At 41.1% G+C, this 26637-nt stretch overlaps 1 protein-coding gene across 1 annotated transcript; it reads left to right on the plus strand.

The window, feature by feature from the left end:
* The first annotated feature begins 226 nt into the window (after window positions 1-226).
* tmprss2.7 (transmembrane serine protease 2 gene 7) lies at window positions 227-26103 on the plus strand. Its single transcript, XM_031896537.1, has 16 exons — window positions 227-268; window positions 2051-2121; window positions 6094-6152; window positions 8451-8613; window positions 9947-10027; window positions 10909-11031; window positions 11718-11828; window positions 13402-13531; window positions 13677-13787; window positions 14576-14619; window positions 15379-15547; window positions 16300-16472; window positions 20732-20827; window positions 22768-22922; window positions 24332-24484; window positions 25904-26103. The coding sequence occupies exons 3-16, from the start codon at window positions 6138-6140 to the stop codon at window positions 25913-25915; spliced, it is 1536 nt and encodes a 511-aa protein (XP_031752397.1). The 5' UTR covers window positions 227-268; window positions 2051-2121; window positions 6094-6137; the 3' UTR covers window positions 25916-26103.
* The last annotated feature ends 534 nt before the right edge of the window (window positions 26104-26637 follow it).

Here is a 26637-nt window from a genome sequence, read left to right on the forward strand (position 1 = left end):
TTAGTGCAGCAGGAGGGATTGTAACTGAGAAGAGAACTCGCCTAGCTCACAAAAGTGTTGATTACCTGACCTTTATTAAAATGAATGAGGCATGGATCTCGGAGGGTTACTGCATGCCGGAAGACTTGTTCTGACTGCCCATGCAGCTGTCCTTCTCTGCACGCCGCTTGACACCACACACAGCTGTCCTTTAGCGTCCTCCTCCACCACCGTACAAACTAGGGTGCAAATCCTACTGGCTTAATTGTAAGCCAAACTTTTTGGACAGGTAAATCCTGAATTTTTCTCTCTTCTACTCTTCTGTGCTTGTCACCCTATCTGAGTTCTTTGAAAGGGTTTGGCTGGGGCATGGTTATGATACCATCTAGCTTTGATGTTTTTAATGTCTTCTGTGCTTGTTGTCACCCTATATGAGTTCTTTGAAAGGGTTTGGCTGGGGCATGGTTATGATACCATCTAGCTTTGATGTTTTTAATGTCTTCTGTGCTTGTCACCCTATATGAGTTCTTTGAAAGGGTTTGGCTGGGGCATGGTTATGATACCATCTAGCTTTGATGTTTTTAATGTCTTCTGTGCTTGTCACCCTATATGAGTTCTTTGAAAGGGTTTGGCTGGGGCATGGTTATGATACCATCTAGCTTTGATGTTTTTAATGTCTTCTGTGCTTGTCACCCTATCTGAGTTCTTTGAAAGGGTTTGGCTGGGGCATGGTTATGATACCATCTAGCTTTGATGTTTTTAATGTCTTCTGTGCTTGTTGTCACCCTATATGAGTTCTTTGAAAGGGTTTGGCTGGGGCATGGTTATGATACCATCTAGCTTTGATGTTTTTAATGTCTTCTGTGCTTGTTGTCACCCTATCTGAGTTCTTTGAAAGGGTTTGGCTGGGGCATGGTTATTATACCATCTAGCTTTGATGTTTTTAATGTCTTCTGTGCTTGTTGTCACCCTATCTTAGTTCTTTGAAAGGGTTTGCCTGGGGCATGGTTATGATACCATCTATCTGAGATATTTTTTCTGTCCTCTGTGCTTCAGTGGCTGCAACAAAAAAACCATAATTTTTTAGGAATGTACACATTCCTGATTTTTCAGGGTTCTGCAACTGCGGCAAAATCGTATCTTTTATGGTCACCACAGGTGATCGAAAAGGTAGGACAAACCTGGGCCCACACTGCAGAATCAGTGTTTTTTGGTTCACGTTACTCTACATTGAATTACCTCTGCCTGACCATGCACGTGCGCACAAGCACGGTGACTGCTAAACCCACCACTACAGAAATATTCCCACCGACGGGACGAACGTCCTGGAGGTGACAAGCAACTAGTAAAAACTAATATTCGCACACTTGACAGTATCATTAAAGCTTTTTGCGTTTTTTTTCGTTGCAGTAAACGCGGCGTTTTGTCTTTGCGTGTGAACCGGCCGTAACCTTTACACGACTTGATTGGAATGTAGATGCCGGACTTTTTAAAGCAGTTTATTACATAAGTTTAGGAATGTAGTGTGATTTCTGCCCTTTACAGCACAAAACGCAACGCTGTGTCAACAACGTATTTTTCAGAGAAATTTTTGCCATTGATGCCCCTCCTGCATGCCACTGTCCAGGTCGTGGCACCCTTTAAACAACTTTAAAATCAGTTTTCTGGCCAGAGATGGCTTTTCTAGGTTTTAAAGTTCGCCTTCCCATTGAAGTCTATGGGGTTCGCAAAGTTCGCGAACGTCCGCACTTTCGACGAAAGTTCGCGAACGGGTTCGCGAACATTTTTTTTTAGGTTCGCTACATCCCTATTTATATACACACGCCCTAATTACTGAAGTTTGCCTGAATTTGTGTAAAAAATGTACCAGAATGCATCATACTCTATAATAATAATATATAAGCATGTGTATATTTTGTCATTTACTATATTTGCATGTATTTTGGCAAAAAAATTTCCTCATTCTTTAATGTAGTTCATCTGATCACCTGACTCTCATACACGTTTAATCACTATACAGAGAAGGTGTGTTTAGTAAACCTGTCTCTCTCATCTGCTCCTTGCCTCTCAGGATGGACATAGAGAAACAATAACAGGCGGCGATCACAACTGAAGAAACGGATACAAAAGGGTCCGATCCAGGTGAGAACCAGAAAAACATAGTTTTATGCTTTGATCGACATTAACGGTACAAATAAAATTTGTTTGTCACTTTTAGGGGGAAACAAGGGGAGTCTATTATTTTGTCGCCCACTGCTATTATTTTGTCACGTGGCTATTATTTTGTCGCCCGCGACTATTATTTTGTCAGACGGCTATTATTTTGTCGCCCGCGACTATTATTTTGTCGCGCGGCTATTATTTTGCCGCCCGCAACTATAATTTTGTCACGCGGTTATTATTTTGTCGCCTGCGGCTATTATTTTGTCGCCCGCGACTATTATTTTGTCACGTGGCTGTTATTTTGACGCCCGCGACTATTATTTTGTCGCCCGCGACTATTATTTTGTCGCCCGCGACTGTTATTTTGACGCCTGCGACTATTATTTTGTCACATTGCTATTATTTTGTCGCCCGCGACTATTATTTTGTCACAAGGCTATTATTTTGTCGCCCACGACTATTATTTTGACGCGGGCGACAATTTTTGGACATGCGGCGAACGTCCGCATGTCCAACATGTGGTTCTTATTAACTGTTATAGCATCTCTCTTTAACTATTTGCTGCTATGGCCTCAAAATCAGGTTTGGCTAAATGTAAATTCTTTCTTCAGAAACCCATGGCCGACACATACGCAGTTGAGTGAAAAAGCAGCCTTTTTTCTTATAGTTGGCTTTTCACTCTACAGCTGACCCCAGCAGCTAAAAAAACTGTTGCTCTGTGAGGCTACAATTATATTGTTATTATTACTTTGTATTACTTATCTTTCTGTTTTGGCCCTTATCTATTCATATTCCTGTTTCCCTTTCAAACCACTGCCTGGTTGCTAGGTTAAATTGGGCTCTAGCAACGAGATAGCTGCTAAAATTCCAGGATAGGGCCATACTGAACAAAAACCTAAATAATTAAACAACCACCAGTAATACAAAATGAAGACAAATTGCAAATTGTCTCGGAATAGCATTCTCTATATCATACTAAAAGTTAATCGAAAGGTAGGCAACCCCATTACATATAGATAATAAAATGTACTTATGGCTTTTCTATGCCAGTAGAAGCATTTTTGCAATATACAGCTATGGGACCTGTTATCCAGAATCCTCGGGATCTGGGGTTTTCCGGATAAGGTATCTTTCCGTAATTTGGATCTCCATAACTTAAATCTTCTAAAAATCATTTAAATATTGAATAAACCCAATAGGCTTGTTTTGCCTCAGATAAAGGGGTAATTATATCTTAGTTGGGATCAAGTACAGGTACTGTTTTATTATTACAGAGAAAAGGGAATCATTTAACCATGAAATAAACCCAATAGGGCTGTTCTGCCCCAATAAGGGGTAATTATATCTTAGTTGGGATCAAGTACAGGTACTGTTTTATTATTACAGAGAAAAGGGAATCATTTAACCATTAAATAAACCCAATAGGGCTGTTCTGCCCCAATAAGGGGTAATTATATCTTAGTTGGGATCAAGTACAGGTACTGTTTTATTATTACAGAGAAAAGGGAATCATTTAACCATTAAATAAACCCAATAGGGCTGTTCTGCCCCCAATAAGGGGTAATTATATCTTAGTTGGGATCAAGTACAGGTACTATTTTATTATTACAGAGAAAAGGGAATCATTTAACCATTAAATAAACCCAATAGGACTGTTCTGCCCCAATAAGGGGTAATTATATCTTAGTTGGGATCAAGTACAGGTACTGTTTTATTATTACAGAGAAAAGGGAATCATTTAACCATGAAATAAACCCAATAGGGCTGTTCTGCCCCCAATAAGGGGTAATTATATCTTAGTTGGGATCAAGTACAGGTACTGTTTTATTATTACAGAGAAAAGGGAATCATTTAACCATGAAATAAACCCAATAGGACTGTTCTGCCCCCAATAAGGGGTAATTATATCTTAGTTGGGATCAAGTACAGGTACTGTTTTATTATTACAGAGAAAAGGGAATCATTTAACCATGAAATAAACCCAATAGGGCTGTTCTGCCCCAATAAGGGGTAATTATATCTTAGTTGGGATCAAGTACAGGTACTGTTTTATTATTACAGAGAAAAGGGAATCATTTAACCATTAAATAAACCCAATAGGGCTGTTCTGCCCCCAATAAGGGGTAATTATATCTTAGTTGGGATCAAGTACAGGTATTGTTTTATTATTACAGAGAAAAAGGAAATCATTTTAAAAAATTAGAATTGTTTGCTTATAATGGAGTCTATGGGAGATGGCCTTTCCGTAATTCGGAGCTTTCTGGATAATGGGTTTCCGGATAAGGGATCCCATACCTGTATATACATTAGCAAAAATTAAGCGTTAAGGAGATATTCAACTTGCCATTTCTAAATAGCCTGGCGATAAATTCCTCTCGTCGCCAGCAGTAACAGTCGCCAATTTTGCGCCAATTAAGATGCAGCACTTGTGCACCATAATGGTGAAAGTCCAAAGCTGAATTATGCCCTTGTCAACATTTTATTTGTGTAAAAGTGGGAAACAATCGCATTACATCGCATTAGATTGGCAAACACATTAATCGGGGATCATTTGCTATGACGAGCTAGAGCACTAAGTAAATTGGCTCGGATAAAGGGAATATTTTTCTTCTATGAGGAAGAAAACTATTTTTCTGACGGCAAAATCGGAGCAGGTTAAACCGCATTCTGACTAAAATAAACATTGGTAACATTCATCCTTTGAAGGTTCCCAAACATCATTAAACACTGATTTATCATACAGGGGTAGAATTGTTTGGTTTCTACCGACCTATGACTGAACAGCCCTTGCTCACATCCCCTGTGGGGATGAGAGGGGAGGAGTGCTAGACAAGCAACTGGGGCAAGAGAGTATTAACTAGGGGTAACTGGTAGTAAAGGGAACCTGCCTGCTGCCCCCCCATCGTTGCTCCCTAGGAGTGGGACAGGACAGAAGGATCTGGTGCCCCCCCAGCTTTTGTGCCCTATGATTAAGTGCAGGTACGCACGAAACGCGCCAGGCGTTCTGGGTTTTTATCCATTTTCTGGCTGACCATGGTGCTTTGCGAGCCGTTTTCTTCAGAGATTTGCCCTAAGAACCTGCCTCTTCTACCGACCCTTAAGTGGCCCTGGTATTGTGAAGGTTGAATCTATATTCAATCTATATTCAACCTTCACAATACCAGGGCTAGAGATGTAGCGAACTGTTCACCGGCGAACAAATTAGCGTGAACTTTCAGCGTATGTTCGCAGTTTGGGTTCGCGCGGCGTTTTCCGCGTTTTTTTTATCGGTGCGAAAAATATCGCACAAATCACACATGGCGTTTTTCCGCAAATCCCGTTTTCATGGTGTTTAGCGTGAAAGAAAAAAAGCCGCGTATTTTCGCTAGAATTTTTTCAGAGAAATTTTTGCCCTTGATCCCCCTCCTGCATGTCACTGTCCAGGTCGTGGCACCCTTTAAACAACTTTAAAATCAGTTTTCTGGACAGAAATGGCTTTTCTAGGTTTTAAAGTTTGCCTTCCCATTGAAGTCTATGGGGTTCGCAAAGTCCGCGAATATTCGCGAGTTTTGGCGTAAGTTTGTGAACGGGACCGCAAATTTTTTTTTTCAGGTTCGCTACATCCCTAACCAGGGCCACTTAAGGGTCGGTAGAAGAGGCAGGTTCCTGGGGCACAAAAGCTGGGGGGGGGGGCACCAGATCCTTCTTTAGAATTACACCAAAACACATGCAGATTTAAAAACCTTTGGTTGCCCTGAAAAAAATACCCCAAAAGGAAATGCCCCTAAAAAAGGAAGAGAAGTTAAAAAACAGCACTGGCAACTTAAATATGAAAATTGACTGGCATTTAATGAATTCCTCTTCTCTTTCCTACTAAGTTTTTTATATCCAGATTTTCCCCACTTCTTATTAGCTGTAAACATTTCTCAGAATTTTACTTTCATACAACCGCCCCCCCCCCTGTAATTACAGGTTACGCAAATTCAGCCCCCGGCCTTCTCTCCTTTTCAACAGAAATGGAACTCCGTGTGGTAGGTGAATTTATTTTTATCTTAAGGAAATAATATTTTTCTTAATTGCATGGTGGTCCCTTTGCGCTGCCCCTGTGCCCAACCCACACCCGGGAGCACAATAATACATATTTATCAGCCGTACTTTCCGCCTGTGAGTTTCACTGCCATATTTGACTTTACTCCATGATAAACTAGGTGAAAAAAACTGTAAAATGCAATTGTGTGGTTCCAATCTATTAACATACAGCAACCAATCAACATGTAGGGGGCCATTTACTGAAAAAGAAGTTATGACTCTTGAACACGAGATTTACTACAGGGCAGATTTATTGAGTTTAGAGCTAAATACATAAAAACCCACGTTCTATTCATTCCTATGGGGTTGTTAGAAGCGTATTTATTAAATTGTAAACTCTTAATTTTCACCCATTGATAAACAAGCTTTTAAATATCCTATAGGAATGAATAGAACGTGGGTGAGTTTTGGGGGCACATTTACTAAGCTAATTTTTTAGTTATTTTTTACCTAAAAAAATGTAAGTTTTTCGAAAATAACTCCCATAATTTGTCATTTATTATGTTTAGTTAACTTTTTTTTGTCAAAAATTCCTGTCCTTGAACTTTCAATGAGAAGCGAATCCCCTCATTGTTTCACCCAGCTTCAAGGGGAAGCGAATGCCCTTATTGTTTTCAGTTTCACCCAGCTTCAAGGGGAAGCTAATGCCCTTATTGTTTTCAGTTTCACCCAGCTTCAAGGGGAAGCTAATGCCCTTATTGTTTTCAGTTTCACCCAGCTTCAAGGGGAAGCGAATGCCCTTATTGTTTTCAGTTTCACCCAGCTTCAAGGGGAAGCTAATGCCCTTATTGTTTTCAGTTTCACCCAGCTTCAAGGGGAAGCTAATGCCCTTATTGTTTTCAGTTTCACCCAGCTTCAAGGGGAAGCTAACGCCCTTATTGTTTTCAGTTTCACCCGGCTTCAAGGGGAAGCTAATGCCCTCATTGGTTTCAGTTTCACCCAGCTTCCAGGGGAAATTCATCCCCTCAATGCCAGAAAAAATGTAGTAAATGTGCCCCTTAATGTATTCAGCTCTAAACTCATATTTTTGATAAATTTGCCTCTTTGGGGCTGATTTACTTACCCACGAACGGGTTGAAGTGAGTCCGATTGCGTTTTTTTCGTAAAGATCGGTATTTTGTGATTTTTTCGTATTTTTTTCGATATTTTCGGTGTCTTTACGAATTTTTCATTACCAATACGATTTTTGTGTAAAAACGCGAGTTTTTCGTAGCCTTTACGAAAGTTGCGTAAAATCTTGCGATTTTTCGTAGCGTTAAAACCCGCGCAAAAAGTTGCGCTTTTTCGCACCTTTTAAGTTTTAACGCTACGAAAAAGGCGCAACTTTTCGCGTAAGTTTTAACGCTACGGAAAAATCGCAAGATTTTACGCAACTTTCGTAAAGGCTACGAAAAACTCGCGTTTTTACGCAAAAATCGTATTGGTAACGAAAAATTCGTAAAGACGCCGAAAAAATCGCAAAACATACGAAAAAGTCGCAAAATGTTCGTTTTCAAGTCGGAACTTTTCCAATTCGGGTCGGATTCGTGGGTTAGTAAATCAGCCCCTATGTGTCCAAACGTCTAAAAAAATGATAAGTGAATCTGTTCCATTTCACTCTGCTGTAAAATGGTGAAAATTTCATGAAATGTGGCTACCATGTGACTTTTTTGACATGTGTAACTTTTTTTGACGCAACTGTGACTTTTTTGACGCGACCACAATTTTTTTTTTATGTTGAGTGTGATTTTTTTTTATGAGAAATGTTAGAGTTTTAGTAAACCTGCTCCATGGCTGTAGAATGTATATGTCAGGGGGAGGTTTATCAACATGCAAGATTTTATTCAAGTTTTTTGATGCTAAAACGTGCACAATTCGCATTATGGTTCAAAAATGTCTGGTATTTATTTAGAAGTGCAAATAACCCGAAAACTTGAATGTAAAACGTTCTATGGAAGTTCTAGAGTTTCTATGGAAGCCAATGGGAGCTGCCCTAGGCAAAGTCACAACGTATTTTCCATTTGAGATATTCACATTTTTCGAGTTTTATTCGAGTTTGTAAACTCACAAATCTAAAATATAAGAGTGTTTTTGAGATTTCCTTATAAATAAGCAGGCGAACATTTGAAATGTGGGTTAATTCAAATTAAAATTGATAAATAAGCCCATCAATTTCTATAGGTTGCTGCCACACATATGTTATACATGTCCCTCTCTGAGTATTTGTCTTACGGTTTCTCTTTATGTTCTGTGTATCGCAGTATGTCGTCCCGGTTAAGGACACCTATGAGAAGTCGACCAACCTTGATTATGATGGTGTGAAGCCCTGTACCCTACAAGTGCAGCTGGCACCCACACCCTGCAGTGCCCAAGTACTTGCTGGCCAGTTTGTAGCTCCAAAGCCACCATTTCGTTGGAGTCTTAGTAAGTGATCCTTTTATCGCTCTGTTATGCTGCATTCATGGAAGGGTGCTGCACAGCCCAGCCCTATAATGAATAGCTGCCATTGGGAGGGCAGTAAGTACAGGGCCCCACAGCTCTCTGCACTCAGCGGCGCCCCCTAACTTGTGCATCAGTCTAAAATGCAAGTTAGGGGGCAGGTAGGTTATGGGATGGGGTCACCAAGCCCATCTCTCATACAGTGCTGTAGAACACAAACTACATTGTAGTTGGGGAGACAGAGGTCCTTGCATTTAAAGGCACAGTACACCCCATTTTTTTCATCATTGCTTAAAAATGAATAGGGCTTCTGCTGAGCATACTTTCCGCCTACATTTTAGCCATATTCTTCTTCCTGATCCCAAGGAGCAAATGTTCCTGCTGAATTGTTCTTAGTCCAGAGCAGGGGTCCCCAACTGCCGGGCCGCCAACCAGTGCTGGGCTGTTGACTGGCACTGGGCCGCCGGCATTCCCACGGAGTGTTCTTCCCCCTTATTGGGGGCAGAACAATCCTATTGGGTTTATTTAATGGTTAAATGATTCCCTTTTCTCTGTAATAATAAAACAGTACCTGTACTTGATCCCAACTAAGATATAATTACCCCTTATTGGGGGCAGAACAGCCCTATTGGGTTTATTTAATGGTTAAATGATTCCCTTTTCTCTGTAATAATAAAACAGTACCTGTACTTGATCCCAACTAAGATATAATTACCCCTTATTGGGGCAGAACAGCCCTATTGGGTTTATTTAATGGTTAAATGATTCCCTTTTCTCTGTAATAATAAAACAGTACCCGTACTTGATCCCAACTAAGATATAATTACCCCTTATTGGGGCAGAACAGCCCTATTGGGTTTATTTAATGGTTAAATGATTCCCTTTTCTCTGTAATAATAAAACAGTACCTGTACTTGATCCCAACTAAGATATAATTACCCCTTATTGGGGGCAGAACAGCCCTATTGGGTTTATTTAATGGTTAAATGATTCCCTTTTCTCTGTAATAATAAAACAGTACCTGTACTTGATCCCAAGTAAAATAGAATTAATCCTTATTCGAGGCAAAATATGCCTATTGGATTTATTCAATATTTAAACGATGTTGAGCAGACTTAAGTTATGGAGATCTAAATTACGGAAAGATCCCGTATCCGGAAAACCCCAGTTCCTGAGCATTCTGGATAACGAGTCCCATACCTGTACCAGGCAAAAAAAGTAAGCTCATATCTAGTTATTTTGTCTGTCTCCTAATTGCTGTCAAACTGTAACTGCTTTTCTCTTTATTTGCTTTTAACAATTAATTTTATTAATTAAGGAAAGAAGATTTTAATTCCGCTTGGGACACTTTCCATCATAGCACTAATCATTTTGGCTGTGGTACTTATCTGCTATTTTGGTAAGAGAAACACTACATTTACCATGTATTTGCCTCTGTATTCCAAGCTTAGTCCAAAACATTTGCTGCTCATTTACAATCTGGCCAAGTGCAAGGAGGAGCAAAATGATACAGTTACACTGTTGCCCCTGTGCCATTATGGGTGGCATGTAGGCGGAGCTTACAACCCCTTCAGGTGGTAATTGGGAGTGCCCCATTGCATTTGCAGCTTATGTACCTTGGCTATATTACCGGCTTGTCTTCTCCTTGTCTCTGCCTTTGTTCTGTTATTCTCTGGTTCTTCTGACCATTGACTGAAGAACCATTCTGACCCTTGCTGATTGTCCTGACCTATCCCAACTCTTATCTTCCTAGTGAGGTGCTTTTCTACCCCTAGTTCCTTGCTGCTGGATGTCCAGAACTTCTGCTGGACAGAAAGGGAGTATTGTAGCTTGATGGCAAACAGCTATGGGGGGATGTTGAGGGTGAGTTGGTGAGGGCTGGAGATGACCATTGAATTGTCCTCATTTGCAGTGGCATAACTATAAAAGAAGCAGATTGCGTGGTCATGGGAGGGGTCTGAGGAACAGGGTCTTCCTATAGTGGAATTGTGAGTGGGGTGAAGAGTGGGTAGGCAGGGGGTGGGATGTGGGTGGTGGGGGGGGCCTTGGAAGGATCTCTCTGCACTGAGCTCACACTAGTTACAGTATTGCTTATTTGTCTACCTATTACAGTATTATACTGTGCATACACCAACCCGGTGCCACTGTGTATGGCTGCCTTAGCATTTATAAGGGAGGCCTCATGTAATAAATATAATATTACAAACCTGAAAATACATAAAGCCTTTAGTCTTACTAATAAGAGGTACAGTATTAAGAGGTTTGTTTCTTCGTTTACAGTCTTCAGCTCATGGGATCCATACTGCCCAATGTACTGTAGCGACACCTCGGTGTGTATCCCTCACTACCAGATATGTAACGGGGTACAGGACTGCCCCAATGGTGATGATGAAAGATATTGCGGTAAGAAATCACTACTGAATAGCATTAACTGTACGGCTTAAAAATCATTATGACTTAAGGATTCAATCAATAATTTAGCAATTGCCAATGTATTAAATAGAGTTGCACAAAAACTTGATGAAAACTCAATTAGGTTGACATATAAACAGTACAATAGGGGATCCATAAGTATCTATAACCTGGAGATGGTACCTGGATGTTACCCCCAGAAACTGAATTGGAGTACTTTTTAATAAAATCCCCTTGTTTTGGTCCAGTTGTGGCTCTTCCATAGGACAGATAGCTTACAGAAATGTAGAGAAATGATGCAGATTTCCACTATCCCAAGATCATGCCTATATGGAATAATTGTGGAGCACTTCCCTATAACTATCTAGTATAAATAAATCTAAAGCAACTGGACTTGTTAAGTAATCATTGAAGACGTTTCACTACTCATCCGAGCAGCTTCTTCAGTTCAACTGACCAGACAAGGGACACTCCTTTGAAAATAGCAATGTCCAAATTTTGGACAAAGAAGACCGCTGGTTTGAAAGAAGTGAAAAAGAGGCCATTCATGTTATGGGGCTTGAACCCAAAAGACCTAGAAAACATTGCTTTGCAGCTAACAAATTGTACTTCCTACAGTGAAGGCCAAATGGCATAGAGGCTTCTTGGTTTTTAACACCATAACTTCTTTATTAAAGGTGGGTTTTGTAAAAATAGAAGATGTGGTTCTTCAGACATTTGTGTCCCGCCTTCCCAATGGTGTGATGGGGTGTCCGACTGTCCTAATGGAGAAGATGAAATGTCGTGTGGTGAGTAATGATGGACAGGTCTTACCCAGGTCTAATTGTAGATTAATTACATGAAAATAATCAAAAAAACATAAAATATCAACTATTGAAGTGATAAATTAAATAAAAAAAGGCATAAAACTGGATAAAAGGGACAGACATATATATATATATATATATTGCTTTTATTATGCAAACCAATATAGATTGTAAGCTCTATGGGTCAGGGACCTCCATCCTCTTGTGCCTTGATGCCTTGCACCTTTCCTGCTTGATTTGCCCCAAGTTCCTTTACTCTGGCTTACCTCCCAGCATGGCTGAATTTCTCGTGTCTCCTGATCAAGGCAATGGTCTGAGGCTTGATTCTCCCCCGTTGTAACTTTTATAGAGAGAGAGATTACCAAAGACCATAACATTGGTTTTACAGTGTTTATGAAAATAATATGCACTTCCATCAGGCCCAGACTGGAATTCAGTGGGCCCTGGCATGTCAAGTACACAGAGGCCCAAACAGCCCCCCCAGTCCACTAAATAATGTCTATTGCATCTTACAGCAGCCCCTCTGGAATTCACCAGAATCCACAGATTTCCAGTCTGGACCAGGCTTACACAGAGACCAGAGAATGTGCATTGGTTAATCCCCCCCTCTCTTTTTGTAATCATTGAGACTACGTAAGATTTTTGGTGGGTTTTTTTTCAGTGTAGAGTAAGATCTTGCAGGCCTTCAGCACAAAGCAGTTAATTTATAAAATAGACATTGATAGGCACAGAAACTGTTGTATGTGGATAGTTTTACCCTTGTATTACAATAACACTTTCGCTCACTAGGACATCAAAAATGGATTCCCAGTTGTACCCAACTGTATTAAACACATATGCGCAGGTCTGGTTGGCTGATGGCCTCTCAAGAATTAAATTAGGCCATAAATCATTTAGGTTTTAAAGGAGAAGGAAAGGTAAAAGCTTTATCAGAAAGGTCTATGTAAATACAGCCATAAGCACTCACAGAAGCGCTGCATTGAGTCCTCCATCAAAAGAAACACAGGATTTCTTTTCTTCTTTTGTGTACATATGTTCTTCTGTCAGACTTTTTTCAGGACAAAGTCTGCTCAGTTTGCTCCTCTCTCCCCCTCCCATTTCATGTCATCTCTTTCCCCCTCCCATCTCTCCTCTCTCCCCCTCCATTCTCCTCCTCCCCCTCCCATCTCTCCTCTCTCCCCCTCCCAACTGTGCTGTGTAATCTGAGCTGCCAGCAGCCAGAGCTGCAGTACAGAAGCTACTGAGACCAAGCTAAAATGGCAGCTGCTATCTTAAACAAACAGAGGGAGCTTCTAGGGCTGTTTACTCAGGTATGGTAAAGCTTTCTGCAGAATAAATATAGCGTTCTAGCTTGCACTGTTGTGACTTAACTATTGCAGCTAGTCCCTCAGTATGGTTGCCACAGATTCCACACAACTAAAATGAGTGAGCCGGCTGCCTGCCTTGCTAAATGGGTTCCCAGATGAGCCCCAACCAACACACACCGGTCTACTATATAGAGTTTGAAAGAAATAAGACTTGGGAGATCCTCCCTGATATTTTCTTTCTTTTCCAGTGCGATTATATGGAGCAGACTCCCAACTGCAGGTCTATTCTACATTAAAGTCAGCATGGCTGCCTGTGTGCGCTGATAACTGGACTGATGCCTATGGGAGGTTTGCCTGCCAGGACTTTGGCTACAGCGGGTAAATATATTACTGACTGAAACAATAAACATTATTTATGAATGCAGTTGCTAGTGCGGTTACGTGCAAATGTTGCACCTATTGATGCCATGTGATGGGTCACGATTACACTGATTCATATAACTGTGCTTGGTTTCTTCTTCAGGAGCAGCTATAATAGATCTAATATGTTGATGTCCCCATTTTCCCCTGTTGGGTATTTCAAGTTAAACAATGGAAACTGGACAAGCAGATTCTATACAAGTGTTGAAAACAGGTATGGCTGTTATAGTGTCCATCTTATAATATATTGTTTTATTTTTCATCTATGTGGATGATATAAGAGGCACAAAGTTTATGCCAGTGCTAGTAACCCCTAGCAATCATTAGGGGGTGGTATTTTCTAGTTAGCTATTTGAAAGCAAAGATCTGATTGGTAGAACTGAATTACTAGACCTTTATACTACACATGTTCTTCTGTGTCAGACTTCCTGCTCTAAGAAAAAATTATCAGGACACACCAGGAGTCTGCTCAGTTTACTCCTCTCTCCCCCTCCCTTCTCCTCCTCCTCCTCCCATTTCATCTCATCTCTCTCCCTCTCCCATCTCTCCTCTCTCCCCCTACCAACTGTGCTGTGTAATCTGAACTACCAGCAGCCAGAGCTACATATACAAAACTGTGTGTCCGCACTCTAAACCAATGCAGTAAGTGGGTGTTGAAGTCAAAACCTTTATAGGTATATATATATATATATATATATATTCTTTATTTTTCATTTTAAAAATGAACAGAAGGGGGTACAGAAAACAAGAGGAGGGGGAGGGTAAACATATAACAGACAAAAGAAAGAACTTCATGGAGAGGGAAGGGACCTTTGCCATTGACTTCTACATGAACTCGGCAAGTTTAATCAAACTCGGCCATTTAAACAAATGTAAATCTCAAAAAAGTTGCAGTGTTTTTTCCCCGACTGGTTAATAGATGAGTCCAATGTATAGTATGTATGTATGTATGTATGAACTGTATAAATATAGATATGAACAAAAGTCTACATGTATTTTCAGTTTTTCCTGTTTTTCGGGATATGTGGTCTCAATAGAATGTATAAGTAAGTATGACCCTCAACTTTTCCCAGAAACTTTGGCCTTCATTTTTTTCTTTTTTGGTGGTTTGCTAATTATAAGCGTTCCTATTCTGCACCCTCCCTGCCTGCAAATGAAAATTCTATTTGGTTGTCACCATGGGAATCAAAAAAATCATATTGACTGTAAAGACTTCAATATAATAATTATAATAATTTTTGATTTCTTATATTTCTGCTTATATTTTCACGGTTTCAGATTTTTTTTTACAACCAACTTTCCATACAACATTAGGTGACATTTGTAAAATGGTACTAAGGTTCCACCATCCTTTCCTCTCAAACCTCTTGTACCCTGGTCTCACTACCCAGAGTTTCTTCCTAGCTGGGCCCACTTGCATGCTCAAGAACATCTTTGGACTTAGCCCCACTTTGATTGGTGGAGCTCCACAAGTTCCTACCTCCCTGCCCCATGATACCCACCAGAGGTGGTTCCAAGATAAACGCAAAGCCCAACTCCTGTGGACCCTAACTCCTTTTCAGACTACTCAGCTAGGTAACCTACTCTTGCCTGAGTTCTCTAGGATATTACAGGAAGAGTCACACACTCACTATACTTCATTTAGAGAACCCAGATCCCTGACTGACTGTAAGTTTGACTCTACTGTGGGGTTTCTCATATACTCCTCCCTTGGTGAGACCAAGTCTATATAAATAGACTGAAAAGTCTGTGCCCTTTTCTTAAATACCTTTATTCTGATTTGACTTTAATTCAATTTACTACAGGCTGTGGTGTATCTTATAACAATGTAACTGGCCAAACAGTAGGAGGAACTAATGCTACCTTAGGAGACTGGCCATGGCAAGTCTATGTACAGCACATAACAGGAATTCTATGTGGCGGGTCCATCATTTCTCCCAAGTGGATAGTGACTGCAGCTCACTGTGTATATGGGTAAGTTTTTGCATCTCAAATCATTAGACATATACAGGTATGGGATCCCTTATCCAGAAACCCCTTATCCAGAAAGCTCTGAATTATGGAAAGGCTGTCTCCCATAGACTCGATTATAAGCAAATAATTCTAATTTTTAAAAACAATTCCCTTTTTCTGTGTAGAAATAAAACAGTACCTGTACTTGATCCCAACTAAGATATAATTACCCCTTATTGGGGCAGAACAGCCCTATTGGGTTTATTTAATGGTTAAATGATTCCCTTTTCTCTGTAATAATAAAACAGTACCTCTACTTGATCCCAACTAACTAATAACGGGTCCTATACCTGTTGTTGTTTTTAAGGTATGGATATTGTTTGCCTTATACAACATAAAAATTCATGAAATAATCTATGGGTTTTGTGATCTGTATGAAACCCTTGGATTGTGGCATCATGGCATTAGTACCTACTTCCCACAAGTAAGAGAAATGGGAGGGCTTAGGTAGCGGTACTATAGATCCTCCCACTAGTATTGGCCTGAGATGCGAGGGGCCCACCAGTAAACCTTGGACTATGGGCACACTCTCTAGACTATTTTTCCACCTCTCCTTCTCCTCCTCAACCTCTTTATTATCCTAGTCTCTTTTCTCTATATGCTATATCTCTTCCATCTTCCAAGTCTCTTTGATTCCATACAGAAATATAGGATGGCCATGAAATAGGCCAAATAATTGAATTTGTATTTATATTGGTGATATTTCCTGTTAGGTACTCAAGTGCTCCTGGATGGAAGGTCTTCGCTGGGACACTGACCCTGCCACGTTACTATGATCCCAGTGGATATTCCGTGGAAAGAATAATTACGCACCCTGGTTATTATTCTGTCACTTATAATAATGATATCGCCCTAATGAAACTAAGCAATGGGATAACATTTGGCTGTAAGTATTCTTCTGCCTTGTAGTGTTGGGGCAAGAACCAAGTATCTGTAGCCAATCAGAGAATTAAATGTTTGCAGTTCAGACCTCAACAGAGGTGAATCCAACAGTGAGTGCAACACAATGGGGTCCATTTACTAACTATCTATTTTTTTTTAATTATTATTTATTAGATTAGACAAATACAACAATCATTGAGAAACAAGCAAATCCCTAACGGGATTAATAACGTACATAAATAGATTAGTCAAATTAACAATTCAGAACAAATTTACAATTGACTATGAATGAAAAGGTAATGATGGAAAAAAACATGGATTAGTATTATACAATTGAATAAGATTAATACTACATTTAGCAATTCTTAGGGGCTGATTTACTAATCCACGAATTCGAAAGGGAAAAATTCGGATTGGAAAACGAACATTTTGCGGCTTTTTCGTAATTTTGCGACTTGCGCGAATTGTCGAGACTTTTTCATAGCCATTACAAATTCCGTGAATTGTCGCGACTTTTTCATAGCATTATGACTTTCATGAATTGTCGCGACTTTTTCATAGCATTATGACTTTCATAATGGCTATGAAAAAGTCGCAACAATTCACGAAAGTCATAATGCTATGAAAAAGTCGCAACAATTCATGAAAGTCATAATGCTATGAAAAAGTCGCGACAATTCATGAAAGTCATAATGCTATGAAAAAGTCGCGACAATTCATGAAAGTCATAATGCTATGAAAAAGTCGCGACAATTCATGAAAGTCATAATGCTATGAAAAAGTCGCAACAATTCACGGAATTTGTAATGGCTATGAAAAAGTCGCGACAATTCGCGCAAGTCGCAAAATTACGAAAAAGTCGCAAAATGTTCGTTTTCCAATCCGAACTTTTCCCTTTCGGATTCGGATTCGTGGATTAGTAAATCAGCCCCTAAGGGGCACATTTACTAACCCACGAATCCGAATTGGAAAAATTCAAATTGGAAAACGAACATTTTGCGACTTTTCCGTATTTTTTTTATTTTTTCGGTGCCTTTACGACTTTTCGGAAATTGACGCGACTTTTTCATTACCAATACGATTTGCGCGAAAAAACGCGAGTTTTTTGTAGCCATTACGACTTGCGCGAAAAAACGCGACTTTTTTGTTGCCATTCCGAAAGTTGCGCAAAATCTGGCGATTTTGTTTGTAGCGTTAAAACGAAAAAAATCGGCAGATTTTGCTCAACTTTCGGAATGGCAACAAAAAAGTCGCGACAATTTTCCGAAAAAATCGCAAAATACCGATCATTACGAAAAAAACGCAATCGGACGCATTCGGCCCGTTCGTGGGTTAGTAAATGTGCCCCTTAGTGTTACAATTTCATGGAACTATGGTAAGTAAAGTAATGAGTCTAAATGAGATCTATCCTTGGGAGAAAGGGTATTCATGAGGAATCGCCATTTAGTTAAGTATCCTGTACGATTTGTTGTGTTACTAAATTTGAAAGCAATGGCTTCATTTATACAGAGAATTTGTAGCTCCGAAATGGCCTCCACTATCAATGGGGGGTTAGGGTCAATCCATTTCTTGAAAATTCTCTTTGCTGCTGCCAAAATAAGGTTTAAGTAATTTAAGTAATTAGTCATTTGGGAAAACGAGTTTAGTCGAATTTGAAAATTCAAAAAAGAGAAATGATGGCGTTTTAGTAAATCTGCCCCAATATGTGTGAGAGAGATTTCCTACATCCAATATGGAACATAAGTGATTTCCCAAAGGGATGAGCAAGACAATTTCTAGGTTTTAATTCCCATTCTATGTGTGGCTGAATAAAAGGCTTTTGCTGGGATTCACACACCAGTCTATTAAAGGGGAACTAAACCCTGCTGCACTGCTCAACCAAACATTACTCAGCTGTTGCTGGACTACAAATGTAACATATAATGAAGGTTGAGGCATGCTGGGAGCTGTAGTCCAGCAGCTCCAACCCGGCCCAAGGAAAGTCTCCCATAGGGCTCAATGGCGCTCTGCAGCTCCAACCTGGCCCAAGGAAAGTCTCCCATAGGGCTCAATGGCACTCTGCAGCTCCAACCCAGCCCAAGGAAAGCCTCCCATAGGGCTCAATGGTACTCTGCAGCTCCAACCCGGCCCAAGGAAAGTCTCCCATAGGGCTCAATGGCACTCTGCAGCTCCAACCCGGCCCAAGGAAAGTCTCCCATAGGGCTCAATGGCACTCTACAGCTCCAACCCGGCCCAAGGAAAGCCTCCCATAGGGCTCAATGGCACTCTACAGCTCCAACCTGGCCCAAGGAAAGTCTCCCATAGGGCTCAATGGCACTCTGCAGCTCCAACCCGGCCCAAGGAAAGTCTCCCATAGGGCTCAATGGCACTCTGCAGCTCCAACCCGGCCCAAGGAAAGTCTCCCATAGGGCTCAATGGCACTCTGCAGCTCCAACTTGGCCCAAGGAAAGTCTCCCATAGGGCTCAATGGCACTCTGCAGCTCCAACCCGGCCCAAGGAAAGTCTCCCATAGGGCTCAATGGCACTCTGCAGCTCCAACCTGGCCCAAGGAAAGTCTCCCATAGGGCTCAATGGCACTCTGCAGCTCCAACCTGGCCCAAGGGAAGTCTCCCATAGGGCTCAATGGCACTCTGCAGCTCCAACCTGGCCCAAGGAAAGTCTCCCATAGGGCTCAATGGCACTCTGCAGCTCCAAGGAAAGTCTCTCATAGGGCTCAATGGCGCTCTGCAGCTCCAACCTGGCCCAAGGAAAGTCTCCCATAGGGCTCAATGGCACTCTGCAGCTCCAACCCGGCCCAAGGAAAGTCTCCCATAGGGCTCAATGGCACTCTGCAGCTCCAACCCGGCCCAAGGAAAGCCTCCCATAGGGCTCAATGGCACTCTACAGCTCCAACCTGGCCCAAGGAAAGCCTCCCATAGGGCTCAATGGCACTCTGCAGCTCCAACCTGGCCCAAGGAAAGCCTCCCATAGGGCTCAATGGCACTCTGCAGCTCCAACCTGGCCCAAGGAAAGTCTCCCATAGGGCTCAATGGCACTCTGCAGCTCCAACCCGGCCCAAGGAAAGCCTCCCATAGGGCTTAATGGCACTCTGCAGCTCCAACCTGGCCCAAGGAAAGTCTCCCATAGGGCTCAATGGCACTCTGCAGCTCCAACCCGGCCCAAGGAAAGTCTCCCATAGGGCTCAATGGCACTCTGCAGCTCCAACCCGGCCCAAGGAAAGTCTCCCATAGGGCTCAATGGCACTCTGCAGCTCCAACCCGGCCCAAGGAAAGTCTCCCATAGGGCTCAATGGCACTCTGCAGCTCCAACCCGGCCCAAGGAAAGTCTCCCATAGGACTCAATGGCACTCTGCAGCTCCAACCTGGCCCAAGGAAAGTCTCACATAGGGCTCAATGGCACTCTGCAGCTCCAACCCGGCCCAAGGAAAGTCTCACATAGGGCTCAATGGCACTCTGCAGCTCCAACCCGGCCCAAGGAAAGTCTCCCATAGGGCTCAATGGCACTCTGCAGCTCCAACCCGGCCCAAGGAAAGCCTCCCTTAGGGCTCAATGGCACTCTGCAGCTCCAACCCGGCCCAAGGAAAGTCTCCCATAGGGCTCAATGGCACTCTGCAGCTCCAACCCGGCCCAAGGAAAGTCTCCCATAGGGCTCAATGGCACTCTGCAGCTCCAACCTGGCCCAAGGAAAGTCTCCCATAGGGCTCAATGGCACTCTGCAGCTCCAACCCGGCCCAAGGAAAGTCTCCCATAGGGCTCAATGGCACTCTGCAGCTCCAACCCGGCCCAAGGAAAGCCTCCCATAGGGCTCAATGGCACTCTGCAGCTCCAACCCGGCCCAAGGAAAGTCTCCCATAGGACTCAATGGCACTCTCCAGCTCCAACCCGGCCCAAGGAAAGTCTCCCATAGGTCTCAATGGCACTTTGCAGCTCCAACCTGGCCCAAGGAAAGTCACCATACTGAAGCTTGAAGGAATCCAAAACTTTCGTACTCGGCACAACAATACGACTTTGTCGAATTATTTTTGACAGACAGTACGAAAAAGTTGCGCAAATTAACAAAAAAAACGGTGAAAATACACAAGGTATGAAAACTTAAAAAAAATACGATTTTTTTTGTATTCGGAGCCGATCATACTTTGATAACTAGCCCCTAAGTCTGTGTTGGTGGAACATAACTGCCAAGTCTGCATAGGAAATGGTGACATTTCTTACCAAAAAAAGAAAACAACTTATATATATGTTTTTTTGTTTTGTTTTTTTCCAGATAACACCCAGCCGGTGTGCTTACCCAATGCTGGAATGTTCTGGACGGCTGGCACCTTATGTTGGATATCTGGTTGGGGTACGACCTATCACGGAGGTAAGAAAAAGTCCAGAATTAAAGTTCTAGAATAGTTTTCTTCATTTGACATGTTATTTCACTTTATCATTAATACATTTAAAAATGACCTGCTGTGCTGTTAGCTGAAATCCAGCTGCATTATTTAAAATCCTGGCAGGGGAGGAGGGATGGATGGTACCTCCAGAAGCACATTTTGCTTTAAAAAACCCTTTACATCCAGGGGCTGGTCGAGAGATGCCATTTCTTCATTGGCTGCTTTAATCCACATGCACTTCTCAGGGATAGGCAACTTTTGCATGTCCACCTACGATGTTGGTTCAGGCTGTGGCACTGTATGGACCACAAGGTCCCTTATTGCTTCCTGCAGACCTTCTGGCTGAAGTTGTAGAGTTTTACCTTCTTCCTATCCAGTGGCTCTATCACCTACATTGGCTTTGGTTTTAGTGTTTGGGGTACCGAGTGGGGCTTTTCCGCCTACGATGGTGGTTCAGGCTGTGGCATTGTATGGACCACAAGGTCCCTTTTTGCTTCCTGCAGACCTTCTGGCTGAAGTTGTAGAGTTTTACCTTCTTCCTATCCAGTTGCTCTATCACCTACATTGGCTTTGGTTTTAGTGTTTGGGGTACCGAGTGGGGCTTTTCCGTAGAACAGGCCGTTGATGTCAACTTTAGATACACAGAGTAGTGATATGCTGGTTGGCCCAACACCTGAGGGACCTGTAGGTAAACTCATATTTTGGCTGTCACGCACATAAATGCCTCGGGTTGTGGGATTCAGACCAAGCTCTTCCTGCTGCCCTGCCCAACCTAATTGCGCCCCACAAAATCCTTTTAATAACTTTCAAAGCCCTTCACTCCTCTGCTCCTCATTACATTGCTTCACTGGTCTCCCTGCACGTTCCTGGTCGTCTCCTCCGCTCCTCTTAGAGCCACCATCTTTTTACACCATCCACACCCACTGTGCTCTCTCGTCTTAACCCTTTCTCTCTCTCTGCTCCTTCCCTCTATCCCTAAATTCTCCCATAAGGAACAATTCTGGAGCTTCTGGAACACTAGGGAATTATGTACTTATTTTTTTTAGTCCTGCACTAATGGGCCAACCCCCAAACCTTGAGCACTTTTAATCTCTGATTTGTGCCTGTATGTTACCCACCTACTTAGTTTGTAAGCTCTACGGGGCAGTGACCTCTTTCCTACTGTGTCTCATACCACATGGCACTTAATATGTGAATTTATACTTATTCATTGTATTTATTATATACATGCCCTCCCTGTGTGTCCTGTTGTACTTTGTAAGATTGTTCAGCACTTTATAAATAAAGTTATACATACATACACACATATATACTTACATACATACATATACTGTATACATACATACAAACATATATACATACATACAAACGTACGTACATACATATATACAAACATATATACATACATATATACTGTATATACACAGACATACATACATACATATATACATACATACATACATACATACAAACATACATACATACATACATATATACAAACATATATACAAACATACATACTGTACATACATACATACATATATACATACATACAAACATACATACATACATATATACTTACATACATACATACATATAAACATATATACATACATACAAACATACATACATACATACATACATACATACATACAGTACATATATACAAATATATATACAAACATACATACTGTACATACATACATACATATATACATACATACATATATACTTACATACATACATACATATATACATACATACATACATATATACTTACATACATACATACATACATACATACATATATACATACATACAAACATATATACATACATACATACATATATACATACATACAAACATATATATATATATATACATACATACATACATACATCCAACAGCTGATTTCTTTTTTAAGCTTTTATTTCAGGAACTGTTTCTACATCTCTGAATTATGCTGCAGTTCCACTGATTGACTCAAACGTGTGCAAATATCATGACATGTACAATGAGGAAATTACACCTTCTATGATATGTGCTGGCTATCTTTCTGGGGGTGTAGGTTCATGCCAGGTAAGCCCTTGTGTGTCCCTGTTTGTTACATGCTGGGCATTATTTAATGAAACAAAGACATAGTACTAGGGCAAAAGAAAAAAGGTGCAAAGCTGTGCTCTTTAAAACACCAAAATATAGCAATTAAACTGTTAATATAGCTGTATCTGGCATACTCGGGCCTATTCATTTTGCATTGGGTGCGAGGTACAATGGGCAGCACTGTGGGTACTACAATTGCCTGCACTTAAAGCAATACTGTCATGGGAAAACATGATTTTTTTCAAAACCCATCAGTTAATAGAGCTTCTCCAGCAGAATCCTATTGTAATCTGTTTTTCCCATGGGGCTAGCCATATTCTTCATTTCCCAGGGTGCAACAGCCATGTGACCTGTGCTCTGATAAACTTCACTCACACTTTACTGCTGCGCTGCAAGTTGGAGTGATATCCCCCCTCCCCCCCAGCAGCCGATCAGCAGAACAATGGGAAGGGAGCAAGATAGCAGCTCCCAGTAGGTATCAGAATAGCACTCAATAGTAAGAAATCCAAGTCCGGCTTGGGACTCCTCCAGTTACATGGGAGTAGGAGAAACAATAGGTTAGCTGAAAGCAGTTCTAATGTGTAGCGCTGGCTCCTTCTGAAAGCTCAGACTCAGGCACACTTTACTGCTGCGCTGCAAGTTGGAGTGATATCCCCCCTCCCCCTCCCCTCCCCCCCAGCAGCTGATCAGCAGAACAATGGGAAGGGAGCAAGATAGCAGCTCCCAGTAGGTATCAGAATAGCACTCAATAGTAAGAAATTCAAGTCCGGCTTGGGACTCCTCCAGTTACATGGGAGTAGGAGAAACAATAGGTTAGTTGAAAGCAGTTCTAATGTGTAGTGCCGGCTCCTACATAGAGCCAGGAGTGGGGATTCACGAACAAGTCAAGTGGGTTGAGGAGACTGCCTCATACATATTCAAATAGAAGGAATTCTGGGAACAAACTCACAGTTTTAGATAGTTCAACAACTCTTTCTGAAGGGCCAGATTGTCAGTGACCCTAATCATCTGTGCATTTTCTATGCAATTCCTGGATCCAGTTACCCTTAGGGATTCTGACTCTCAGTTCAGCCAAAAGTCTGGTAATAGACATCTAAAACTGCAAATATCACAGAAACCACTAAAAATGGAAAATGAGTGTGAATTGCAAAATTGCTCAAAGACACACTGTGAGTACATTTACATTTATTCATTGTTTGGGTTTAGACTGAGCGCTGGCTGCAATAGAACTCAGGACCCAGGGCTGTAAGACAGTAGTACTATATACCTATCTACAGGGTGTACATTCCATCAACCGCTTTCATTAAGAATATTTGTTTCAGGGAGTTTTGGAGAAACCGTTCCTGTTAAATAAAAAGGTTTCTAAATAATCTCTTTCACTTTTATAGGGGGACAGCGGGGGACCTTTAGTAACCAAAACAAATGGCACTTGGTGGCTTGTTGGTGACACCAGCTGGGGATATGGCTGTGCCCGAGCCAATAAACCTGGTGTATATGGGAATATGACAATGTTCTCAGGATGGATATATTTACAGATGAGGGTAAGAAACACTGTCTTTATCACTAATAATAATATTTGTACATGTATGGCCAGCTGGTTGCCCCCCACAGCCACCGGGGGACACACCAGATAAGTGATGTTTCCATAGTTATCATATGACTCACTAAAACTTGTATATTATTACTAAATAAATTACCCCTGTTGTAAAATATGAGAATATTAGACGCCACCTTGGGGTGCCATGACCTGTATAAAAGTGAGAACTGATGGAACTCCTCGGGGGCTTATAATATGCCTATATGTTACAATAGGGGATACTTTATTCACTATATATTATAAGGAACTCCTCAGAGACTTATAATATCCCTATATGCTACAATAGGGGGCACTTTATTCACTATATATTATAAGGAACTCCTCAGGGACTTATAATATCCCTATATGCTACAATAGGGGGCACTTTATTCACTATATATTATAAGGAACTCCTCAGGGACTTATAATATCCCTATATGTTACAATAGGGGGTACTTTATTCACTATATATTATAAGGAACTCCTCGGGGACTTATAATATCCCTATATGTTACAATAGGGGGTACTTTATTCACTATATATTATAAGGAACTCCTCGGGGGCTTATAATATCCCTATATGTTACAATAGGGGGTACTTTATTCACTATATATTATAAGGAACTCCTCGGGGACTTATAATATCCCTATATGTTACAATAGGGGGCACTTTATTCACTATATATTATAAGGAACTCCTCGGGGACTTATAATATCCTTATATGTTACAATAGGGGGTACTTTATTCACTATATATTATAAGGAACTCCTCAGGGACTTATAATATCCCTATATGTTACAATAGGGGGTACTTTATTCACTATATATTATAAGGAACTCCTCAGGGACTTATAATATCCCTATATTTTACAATAGGGGGTACTTTATTCACTATATATTATAAGGAACTCCTCGGGGACTTATAATATCCCTATATTTTAACAATAGGGGGTACTTTATTCACTATATATTATAAGGAACTCCTCAGGGACTTATAATATCCCTATATGTTACAATAGGGGGTACTTTATTCACTATATATTGTAAGGAACTCCTTGGGGACTTATAATATCCCTATATGTTACAATAGGAGGAACTTTATTTACTATATATATGAAAATGCTATTTCCCATACAGAAAGGGTTCATTTAAACGGGTGTCGGTTGCAGAACAACATTATTGTCTTTTAATTACAAAAAAAAGCCAATCAAAAAATGACAAAGTGTCCGTTTGAATGGGGCATCATGGGAAATAAAAATGGCGCATTTCAGAACTTTGCATACAACAGTTTGCGTATAATTCCCTAATCACTATTTATTACTTGCGTTAATAGTTTAATGTGAATCTTTTAGCCTCATAACCTTAATTATTCCTATGTTTTTCAGACTGATGATTGATCCTGGCAGTTCTGTTCTGATAACTAAATGCCAGCCCCTTTATAGTGCGAGACCGCGGCCAATGGTATAATCCGATGCGCTGGCACAGAGCAAACTCAGCAGTGTTGGTCCAACTTGGTTGTGGGGGAGGAGTGAGGGGGGCATATCGTTTATCAGATAAGGAGCTTCCATTGTTACAAGGGAAACAGACTAATTTTCACCTTAGCTCTAACTGTCCTTTAGCTAATGTAAGCATCAGAGGAATAAGTAGTAATCTCCGCTGCATGCTGGGTAATGGGGAGCTGCAGGCTATTGCATGTATTGAAAATTATGATTTAATTGGTATCACTGAGACCTGGTGGGATGAAAAATGCAACTGGGCTGTGAATTTAAATGGTTATACGCTTTTTAGGAGGGACAGAGAGATTAAAAAGGGTGGAGGGGTTTGTCTTTATGTAAAGTCAGACTTAAAGCCATGTAATAAAGACATTACCAATGAAAACGTCGAATCTCTTTGGGTAGAAATTTCAGTAGGGCTGAAGGTCACAAAGAAAATGATCATTGGTGTATGCTATAAACCCCCCCGTATAGATGAGGGGGATGAGTCCCAGCTACTTTTGCAAATGGAGGAGGCTTCAAAATTGGGTCAAGTTGTTATTATGGGGGACTTTAATTATCCGGACATTGACTGGAGTAATGGGGTGGCTAAGTCAGAAAAAGCTAGTAGGTTTGTAAACATGCTA

Source organism: Xenopus tropicalis, chromosome 2 (genome assembly GCF_000004195.4).
Source record: "Xenopus tropicalis strain Nigerian chromosome 2, UCB_Xtro_10.0, whole genome shotgun sequence".
Classification (NCBI taxonomy): Eukaryota; Metazoa; Chordata; class Amphibia; order Anura; family Pipidae; genus Xenopus; species Xenopus tropicalis.